This window comes from Cyprinus carpio, chromosome A14 (genome assembly GCF_018340385.1).
Source record: "Cyprinus carpio isolate SPL01 chromosome A14, ASM1834038v1, whole genome shotgun sequence".
Classification (NCBI taxonomy): domain Eukaryota; kingdom Metazoa; phylum Chordata; class Actinopteri; order Cypriniformes; family Cyprinidae; genus Cyprinus; species Cyprinus carpio.
The window spans coordinates 29,623,152-29,634,057 of NC_056585.1; the positions used below are offsets into that span (position 1 = coordinate 29,623,152).

The following is a 10,906-nucleotide window of genomic DNA, read 5'->3' on the forward strand; positions in this document are numbered from 1 at the left end:
GTTTGCATATGTGTGTTCTGTGTATATTTATGTATATATAAATACACACACATACAGAATAAATGTAGAATTTTTTTTACATGTATTTACTATTTTTTTATTCATATAATTGATATTATAAATAAATGTATTTCATATTATAAGAATATTTTTCCCTGAAATATACACGTGCGTGTGTGTATTTATATCTACATAATAAATATACACAGTACACATACATAATGTAAACAAAAAAGTTTTGTGGATGCGATTAATCAGTTGACAGGACTAATATATATATTTATATAACTATAATGACACTAACTAGAAAAGCTAATAATGAATTTATTTGTTCATTTATTTACTTTATTAAACCAAGAAAGCCGCTGAGATAAAAAGATTAAAAACTTTTAACAGGTGTCTCTAAATAGTATATACACAAACAATGAACACACACATTAAACAACATCAAAAACATCTGCAATATGTGAGAATTAATTCATATGAGTAGGTTTTCTGTTTAAAATCCCTGTATTTGTCTGTAGCATTTAAACTCTCAGGTGTTTTCTTTCTTTTTCTGTGTTTTCCTCGAAGTGCTCCGTGTTCAGATTGTCTCTGGTCTCCAGTTACTCAATCCATACCTCCATACAAACATTATAAAATTACCCACATTAGAACAACAGAGCAAGAGAAACAGTAATGTGCATAACCCGCGACAAAACAGATAAACGAGCATTATATAGCTCTGATGTGAACTGATTGATTGGCTCTGGACGCACATTCAGTCTCTCTCTCTCTCTCTCTCTCTCTCTCTCTCTCTCTCTCTCTCTCTCTCTCTCTCTCTCTCTCTCTCTCTCTCTCTCTCTCTCTCTCGGTGGCTGGATGTCTCTGTCTCGCTCGTTCCCAGGTTGCACTGGAAGCACAGTCTGTTCTCTGCCTTCATTAGTCTGCGGGTGGCCATACTCTCCTTTTCACAACAGTCCCATCTGAGCGGGGTTTGTGCAGTAATGGACACGTTTTCTGTTCCTGTCCCTGCAGGTTTGAGTCTGTGTTGGTGTTCGAGTCATGTGGGAAAGATCTTATTCATGGGTTAAATGCACATGAACGTGCTAGTTAAGAGCAGGACGCTCGGGGTTTTCTTTTAAACCTAGTTTAGTGAGAAAATTTAGCGTCTATATTAATAGATCTGATAGAATTTCAAAACTATTTTAAATAGATGCAAAATATGATGGGCTACTGTGCATCAACAATGAGTAAATTCACAGCAGTCGATTCTTTATTCATTATATTGTAGATGTTACAAAATCGTTTTGAATTTAACGCAGAAAAAGATGCATGCATGCACAATCAAATTCAACGCATTCTAATTAGCTCTTACGCGCTTGTGAATGCAGCATATGTTTAGTCTAAAAGTAGCGATGTGTGATGCAAACGTTTCTTCTTCTGTTGGTCAGTGAGGCGAATTCTTATGTCCAGCTGAACCCGAAGCGAAAAGTGCATGTGGAAATGCATTGATTCCTATTGAAATGACCGCGTGCACGTGAGCGCACCTCAAAAAGTACAGAGATTAAACTTTTCCAATTTTTTGTTGTTTTGCAAATCAAAGCGGGTGAGTATTAGCTCGTGACGCAGTCAGATGTCCCGGTGCGGGTCTGAACTTCTGCTTCCTGCAGGTATGAATGAGGGCCTTTTCCGTTTCCATGGTGACACACGTCTCTCATCCCTCGCTTCTCTGCGTCTGTCTGCTCGTGTTCCGCGAGGAGCCGCTGTCAGAAGCAATGAGGGACCGAGGCGAACGCATCTGGACGAGATGGAGCTTTAAATCGCCGCACATGAGTTTCATCTGGCAGGAAAAACACAGAAGGGCTTTCATACTGGCATGAAGGCGGCGGTGTGTTGTAAAGGAGATGCTGTCATGCGTGTCACGCCATTCTCTCATGAATGTGTTTTTCCTGTAGAGTCCTGCATGTCTGCAGTGTGGGAGTGAATCACTAACCTGTCAGATACTGTTAAAACTCACTTCGCATTCATATCTGACATGACTGCAGACCAACACGAGCCTACACCTTCATTATTACTTTAATTGAGGTCATAGTTTTGTCAGGTTAACTCACTTTTGCAGACGCATGTATTCCCAAACTGTAGCTGATAAACATCTTTGACTCCACGTGCACGCTCCTCCATAGAGTTTCCTGACTTTTTTTGAAAATTATTGCGCCCGACGCCTTCATTGTCCTCCGCGTGCACGCGCAATTTATGGTTCGCGAGCGTGCCGGTTTCCCACACACGTGCACGCTCGCGGTGATCCATCTTTCGCGGATATCACGCGCAGAGCCGCAAATATATGTATAAAAAAAGTCGCTTATCAGGCCGAAAGCAAGGCGCGTGGCCGCTAGATGGAGAGAGAGACGCGCACGCTGGGGTTCAGCGGTCTTATTGATATTTACTAAGAATATAAAATCATTTCTGAACATCATGTTCACCCGACTAATATTTTTAAGAGCCGTGTGCGAGGGAAAATACAATTACCGTAATATTTATTTGTGTGCAGCGTGTAAATGATGTTCTTTATCCTCAGCATCAGCCTCTGAATTAATCCACGGTGTGATAATAGTTTAACTGGTTAAAGTTGAACTGTTAAGTGTAAAATAAGCTGCTTATGTTACATTTTTCATAGCTATATATTGTATTATTTTGATAGTATTATATTAAACGTCAACCGTAATTTTGTAAATTGCGTTGATATAAATATTTAGTGAAATAAAACACCAGAATCTATATTAGCTGTTATGACGCTTTGGTAAAAACATTAGGCTACAGAAAAAATGTGTAAGCCTATAGTAATACTGGGTTAGGAAAAAATAATAGAAAACTACTTTAAAAATGCGCGCAGGTATTGATAAATCATTTAGTAGCTGATAAACAGTGTTTTACTTTTATAAAGCGATTTATGGTTCACAACGCGATAAAATAAGAATAAAAAACAGTTTGACGCTCTAAGTCCAACTACATGATTATATTAACCACTGAATTATATTTTTTTGTGTTAAATTTGATATTTCCCCGTCAACGCTAAATAAACCGGATTGTTTTATTAAATACAATAACCTCAGCTGTTGATGTACTGAAATATCTTATCAGTAATATAATAAATTAGCAGCAGCAGTTTAGGATTTAATTTTAGTCGTAAACGTTCACAATATATAATGTCTTACCATATATATCTGTCCAGAACAGAATGTCAGAACCACGAAAATCTGTTTTAGAATTATTTAATGTGACACTTTCTTCTTTTTGTATGCAGTCCATCTGAAGAAAGTCTGCCGAAATCAGCTCCATCGAAAACAAGAATCACAAGAAAAATCGAATAAGAAAGGATTTCTGGTTTGTTTATTGTTATCGTTGTTATTATTATTATTATTAGGCTGTTGTTATGCTGTTGCTGTTCAATGATAAAATAAAAGCAGTCTTCCGCATATTCACTGTAGGCTAGATAATTCATATTTTTCTTGTACCGTTTTTAGGCCTCGTTCATTTTCAATGCCCCAAAAAACTTGTTCAAATATGAGAGTCGAAATTAGAGTCGAAATTAGAAACATTTTAATCTTATTTTCATCTTATTTTTAATTAGTGACGAAATCTGTTAAAACTCAAATGAGGTGTAATTGTTTCAGTGCTTTTATTCATCACAATTAAAATTATTAATCAGAAGATATTAATATCAGACGACACAAAAAACATAAAACATGAGCAGCAGTACATTAATCTGAGAGACAGCTACTTACTTGATCCGACGGCGAGCGAGCTGAGAATAAAATCACACATAAAAACGAGATTTAGCGTGTGATGTTACCGAACACTGAAAAATTATAGACTTGCCCTTAAAAGCGTTCAGAGGAACGATGAGTGAGTTTGTGCCAGATTCCGATTTCGGTAATTGCGGTTTTGCTTTTGCGCTGTTTTTGTGCGTCTGTTCGTGTTGTGGACCTACTTTGTCACCAGCTCGTATTCAGTCGTCACTGTCATTTAAAAGGGTCACTGATATCTCTTCATTCAGGGCAGCGGGTGTTTAAGGGTTAACGGGTTACGCGTTCTGGGTGTTCTGAAATATGTGGAAGCTCCACGCAGCCAATCAGAAGTTGGAACAGCTGTCTGTCTGGCCAATGGGAGGGCGCTGAGGGGTCAGAGTCAGCCGCAGGTGAAGAGGATAGTAGCGCTGTGTTCATTCACACTCGCGTTCTGGCGACGAGGATGCGCATCCACAGAAACTCCGTTCACGCGGGCCGCGATGCGACCGAGCTGCCGCCGCGGGGCTCAATCTGCATTAGATCCGAATCTGGAGCGCCTAACCCCGTTGCTTTGTGATCAACAGTGACTTTTCCTGCTTGAAATGGCTGTGCGCAGTAACACATTGATGCCGTTCTCCATTCAAGCCATTCTGAACCGAAAAGAGGAGTCTCGACATTTGAACGATCTGGATGTTTGTTTCTCAAAACGCGCGTGCTGGAAAATCTTCGGTGAAATGGATGGACCGGACAGGAGCGAGGAGAGAGAGCACAAGAACTACGACTCGGACTCCGGGATGAGCGAGGACAACGACAGTAAAGCGCGAATCGACGCAAAGCCCGAAAAAGACGCAGATTTAGCGGACGAAACGGATCCGGAATCCACGGCGGCGGAGCACTGCAAAGGCCTGGACTGCGTGTCCGGTGAGTAAACCAGTTTGATTTGAGTTTGGAAATACTTGAGCTCCATGAACAATTCAGCAAACCGTTCAAGAAAGCGTTCCGTTACCGAAGCCTATCAAAAACATTATCGGAGAAACTTATATAGCTATGTATTATCATACATGCAAAAAGAGGACAGTACCATGAACGTTTTTTAAAGTAGGCCTACAGCAGACTTGTTTGTTTATTTATTGCACATGGACTATACTAATACCATGATATTCTATTATGGGCTTTGCAATACTTTAAAAACGTTATCGTAGAAACGTGTTGATGCATCAAGATACCATATCAAAAAAAAAAAAAAATCAATGCACATTTCATATGCACGTTTTTTCTAATCATATAGACTTGTTGTTTGTCGCACATGTACCATTATGAACTTCAGAGACAGTTATACGTAAAGCGCACGCAGTAAAGCGTTTCGGGTTCTTTTCCAGACTGTAACGCCGGCGAGGAGAAGAGCAGCGATCAGCCCAAGCAGCGGAAGAAGCGCTCCCGCGCCGCGTTCTCGCACGCGCAGGTGTTCGAGCTCGAGCGGCGCTTCAATCATCAGCGCTATCTGTCGGGACCGGAGCGCGCGGACCTCGCCGCCTCTCTCAAACTCACCGAGACGCAGGTCAAGATCTGGTTCCAGAACCGACGGTACAAAACCAAGCGACGCCAGATGGCCGCCGATCTGCTGGCCTCGGCCCCGGCGGCGAAGAAAGTGGCCGTGAAGGTTCTGGTGCGCGACGACCGGAGGCAGTACAGCCCCGGAGAACTGCTGCGACCGCCGCTGCTCTCCTATTACTACCCGTACACGTACTGCCTGCCCTCCTGGAGCCTGTCCTCCTCCTGCACCGGACACCAGTGACACCGGGACTCACGCGTATTTATTCTACAGACAGTCGTTTACTGAGGAGCCAACACCGGGAGATTTATTCGCAGCACCGGCTCCGAGTTTGTTCTCTTCCCAGGACTATATCTGTTTGACTCCCTTTATTAGGATTTCATTTCAGAATGTATGGAAAATGTGTCGGGTTTTAGCAAAACGTTCTCTCTTCTGGTTGGAAAACAGCACTTGATGTCGTTACTGCGCGTTCGGTAACGGTAAGACCGGCACTTTCCCCACAGTACAAAATATTAAAATCAGAGAAAGATACTGTTTTTTTTGTTGGACTCGATAAGTGAGCCGTGAGATCTCAACGTTTACTCCACATGTATGTTTTCATATTAGTGTAACGTGTTTTGTTTAATGAAAAAGAAATCAAACATTAAAACATATGAAGCATAATTTCAGTCGTGTTTCTCGCATTTTATGAGATCTGTCATAGAAGCATGAACTTAATGTCCCGTGACACGAGCCCACTGGAGGCTCTGAATTCAGTGTAAGTCTGACACAGAGTCACAGAAACCCTCTAGAAGCTCGGGTTCTGAGGGAGAACCGTCCCGTTTTTCCATATGTTCGTGTTATTACACGCAATCCGCCGCGGAATTCTCCTTTAATATTTCAGGTCAGCATAAAAAGCTTCTCTTCGTTATTAAAGCCTCGTTGATATTTATTGAAGACAAAAAAAGCTTCGGACTAATTACTGAAATTCGTGTCAGCAAACAATAAACAGACTAAAATAATAATAAAATCAACAGACTATAATCAAACCATCACCTATATATGTTCAGTAATACTAATTATGATAATACTAATAAATGTACCGGGTTTATGATTTAATGTTATTTTGTATCGCGTTTCAAACGCTTTGATTTATGCGCTCAGAACAAGGCCTCGCGAGACTCTCAATACCGCTGGCTATAATTACACAGCTAAATATTTGTGTAGCTATATAAATGCATGAATTACATTTCAATAAAAATATTATATATGTGTATATACATTTCGCTTCGTTGATTTATTATTCTGACATTAGTTTATAATAACCTCTCTTATGCAATGTAACACGCCCAGTATCAATAATAATAATAAAAATAATAATAATAATGAATCAAACATATAAAAGATCCTACTGTAAAACAGATGATTGGCTCTGTGGTGTTTATTATATTCTAGCTGATGAAGAGACAAGCAGCTGTTAGTCTTCATACAGTGAGGTGTGATTGACAGACTGAGAGGAGATGATCAGGACTGTCTCTGTCTCTCAGGTTCAGATTAATGCGTGTTCATGTGAAGAAGAGCTGGAGCCTGCTTTCTTTGCATCATGTCATTTTATTTTATTTTACAAAGATGTTTGTGTGACGGGATTGTAAAGGGAACATCAGGAATACAAACATCCTGTGTTTTGGTTTTGTCATTAGGTTTTGTGTGGAGAAATACAAAAACGATCATATTATCTCGCAATTGATCCTTGCTGTATATGCCAAACGTCAGTAAAGTCAAATTTTTCAATACAAAATCTCATGACAACAGGCTACAATTTGAAATAAGAAATAAGGTCACGTGAGGCCTGTATGAGCGCGTTATTTAACAATCCATCGCTTTGAAAACACCGGAGAATCATCACAGTTCATCCTGTTTTCTTTGTTGGCAGTTTTCAGGTGGAAAGTTGGATTTTAATAACAGACTTAGGATGAATGCTGGGAAATGCGAGGCATATTCGACATTGAATCTTGACATTAACATTGATGCCAACGAGAGGTTATTAAGACCCATAGAGAAAAACCACAACATTCCCACAAAATAAAAAAAACACATTTATTCTTAACAAGAGTATTTTCCCTAAGCGTGTATCTGTTTTGGGTTGACATGAGCCGGTCGAGTCAACTTACAAACTTTGGTACCTTTTTTATCATCTAATTTATTTATTTATTTCGGTGTGCTGCCGTTGTTTAAAGATATGTTGGGAACATTATATCATAAATTAAGATTAAAAAAAAAATAAAAAATCAACCGTTTTTGTCAGTATTTGTAGATTTAAAGATGATTTTTTTTATGTACTTGCAGTAAATCAGTTTATGATGCAGCTGTTTCAACATGCGTTTTTGAGCTGAAACAACAGTTCATTCAACTTTCATCTCAGTTGAGGGCCAATAAACATACATTTTCTTGTTGTCTGCACAATAGAAAAAAAATAATATATATTTTATTATAAATATTAAATAATATTTAAATATATATAATATAATATATATATATATATATATATATATAATAAATATATATATATATATATATATATATATATATATATATATATATATATATATATATATATATAAATATGTATATATATATATATATCCACACACACACACACACAAAAAAAAAAGCTGAAATGGCAAAATCTGAAAATGATTTTTCACGGTGTGGAGGAAAATCAGGTCGATATTTAGCAGTGATTTCTCAGCGAGCGCGTGCATGTGCTGAGAGATGCACCCAGAGAAGAGCACGAGCCTTCACATTCTTCAACATAAATGCAGCGAGTCCGACGGTTCAGCTTTCCGGGAAAATGTGTGTAATGACCAAGAAAAAAGAGAGAAGAGGGAGCAGGGCCTAAGCTTTAGTCTCGAGCACAAGCGGGCTGGAAATCATTCGCAGATGGAGCTTCATTTCGCCTCTCCAAACCCGATTGATCACTCACAAATAAGCTTCTTGTCTTTTTAGATTAATGTTCCACTGCAAGCTTTTTATACCGATTTATTTGTTTGCAAACAACCCGTGACGCCATGACGTCAAACCCGAACTGATTCGGATTGAAGTGTGCACGGAGGCTTGGCGCTGTATCTGTGGTGTGATCGTGTAATGAATCGCTCTGTTGTGTCGCGTGTCATCTATAGTCCACTAGTCCATATTTTGACAGGATTTGCACCTTTAACGCGGCCTCGCAGTTTCCCAGTGCATAAGTACTGTTTTACTATCTCGAGAAAGCCTGTATATTTTTGGTCAAATTCTGGACGTCAAGGACAATTTCTTTCTACACGCTAATAGAGCGCGCGGCGCGCCTGTCACACATAATGGCACGTAATCAGGGCAATCATTTCCCCGCGCAGAGACATGAGCCAGTTGTTGTTCTAGATCAAGTTTCACGTTTAATGAAAGAAGATTGTGATTTCAGACACTTCTCTCGCGGCTCACACTCGTCCACCTGCGAGGCGGTCATTGCTAACGGAATGATGAGTCCGCACATGTGCGGCTCTTTCTCGGAGAATCTCCCGGTCCCTGCTCGACTCTCAGGCACCGGATCACCGGGAGTCCCGCAGATACAGAGCGTGATGTGAAGCAGATGTTTCGCGCGTGGAAATGCTTAACAGGTGCGCGCGTGCGTTTAACCTCGCGCCTCCAGCAGTTAACACGTCACCGCGTCACTCTAATTATCACGTCTAATCATCATGTCCAATTACACTCCAGCTTGACTTAATACACGGAACATTTAGGAGCGTGTCGAAAACAGAACGGGAAGATGGTTTTACATTCCCTTGCTTTTAAATAAAAACACAGATCAGATGAGTACAGGCAGGTCGCTTTACAATTTTACAAACAATTTATTTTTATTATGCTTTACAATATACAATACAATACAAATACAATACAAAATACAATTTACAATAATTTAAAATGAAACACATGCCTTTTATTATTGTTGTTGTCTAAAATAAAATGTAGGTTATGCAAATTATGCTTTCAAATAATTTAAATTATTTTTATTATTATTATTTTAGTTTAAGCATTCACGTAATTCCATGCATGCCTAGTAATAATTTTAAATAATACACTCAGCAAATAATAATAATATTACTTCATAATTAAATTTTTATCTAGCGATCTTTCTGTTTTGCACGCTCTCTCTCTCTCTCTCTCTCTCTCTCTCTCTCTCTCTCTCTGTCTGTGTGTGTGTGTGTGTTTCTAGATTTGTGCTAATAAATAGGCCTATAAGAAATATAATTATTACTTTGGTGGGACAAAATGACGTGTTAATGCTCAGCTACATAAATAGCGTTTCTGTATGTGCAGTTTGGACTTAATCTGAATTTAAGTTTATGTAGCCTTTTTTTTTTAAACTCAAATCTTTGGTGTGTTAACATTTACGCACTATTTATGTAGGCCTATTTATTTGTTAATGAAACTGTTATGTTCCTATATTTCATGCAAACGTATTATTATTACTAAATATATAATAGTTAATAAACCTGTTATTGCATTACTTATACGGTAGGCCTTTATGAGGCATATATCACGTGAGGTGCGCAGTCGGACAATATTTTTTCTTTAATATAGTGTAAATCTGCAATAATCAAAATGCATAGCTTTTATTTCGTGTCCGTTGTCTCAGATAAACTCAAGCGATATATGTTGCATGAATCTCTCGATCATATTAAAGTTCGGCAGAGTTCCGAGCGTCCCGTTTAGTGTCTCCAGTGTCTCTCCAGTGTCTTCTGGTGATTTATTTCGGTCAGATCCCGGGAGCTCCACCAGGTCAAACCTCTTCGAGACTCCAGAAACTCCTCTTTGAGCAGATCTGTGGTGTTCAGATGATCTCGCGATGTGCTGATGATGAGCTCGAGCTCGAGCAGCTGGACTCTCGGGCTCTGACACGCGCTTCCAGACTCGAGTGATTCATGTGAGTGAAGCTGAGTGTGTTATTGTCTGTTCTGTCAGATCACTGCTCTACAGCTGCAGGTTTTTACCAAATTCACGCTCAAATAATAGATGAAATAGAAACTCAGACCGTGATATTTGATCTCTGGGGTGGAGAAGTCTATGAAAAGATGATTCTCAAACTGGGCTTGCAAACATTTCCACTCAAACAAATGCGTGCAATTTGATTTTTATTTTTATTTTCACTTTTCACTTTACACCTTCAAACATAAAATAAAAAAATAAACCAATAAACAAATACTCATCTAAGTAAATAAGTATATCAGTTTTACAGATTTCAGGTGTGACACTGATACAGTGAGGAGTGTGTTACTTCCTGATCATTTCTGTTGATGTGGTGTCTGAAAGGAGGAACTGTGTGTGTGTGTGTGTGTGTGTGTGTGTGTGTGTGTGTTTTTCTCCATATGACACCCGGCACACCCACCATAGTGATCATACAATACCTACGGTGTTAGTCTCTTTCTGTCTTTCTTTTTATAAGTTATTCCATGGTTTTATAACAATACTGTTGTGGGCCCTAAACACTCACCATGATAGAAAACCTGCATTTTTACAATAAAAACAAATTATTTTTTACATTATGTAAATAATGTCCCCAGATGTCTCTATT

The 10,906-nt window shown here is 39.0% G+C and overlaps 1 protein-coding gene across 1 annotated transcript; it reads left to right on the top strand.

Annotated features, from left to right (window-relative positions):
* Window positions 1-4,182: 4,182 nt before the first annotated feature.
* LOC109097508 (homeobox protein Nkx-3.2-like) lies at window positions 4,183-6,662 on the top strand. Its single transcript, XM_042770483.1, has 2 exons — window positions 4,183-4,688; window positions 5,147-6,662. Exons 1-2 carry the CDS (start codon window positions 4,370-4,372, stop codon window positions 5,560-5,562), a joined length of 735 nt encoding a protein of 244 aa, XP_042626417.1. The 5' UTR covers window positions 4,183-4,369; the 3' UTR covers window positions 5,563-6,662.
* Window positions 6,663-10,906: the final 4,244 nt, after the last annotated feature.

Bases quoted from the DNA above. Each gene is read 5' to 3' on its own strand.
- LOC109097508 (XM_042770483.1), top strand. From the start codon at position 4,370: ATGGCTGTGCGCAGTAACACATTGATGCCGTTCTCCATTCAAGCCATT. The intron at 4,689-5,146 runs GTGAGTAAACCA...GTTCTTTTCCAG, and splicing joins AGGCCTGGACTGCGTGTCCG to ACTGTAACGCCGGCGAGGAG.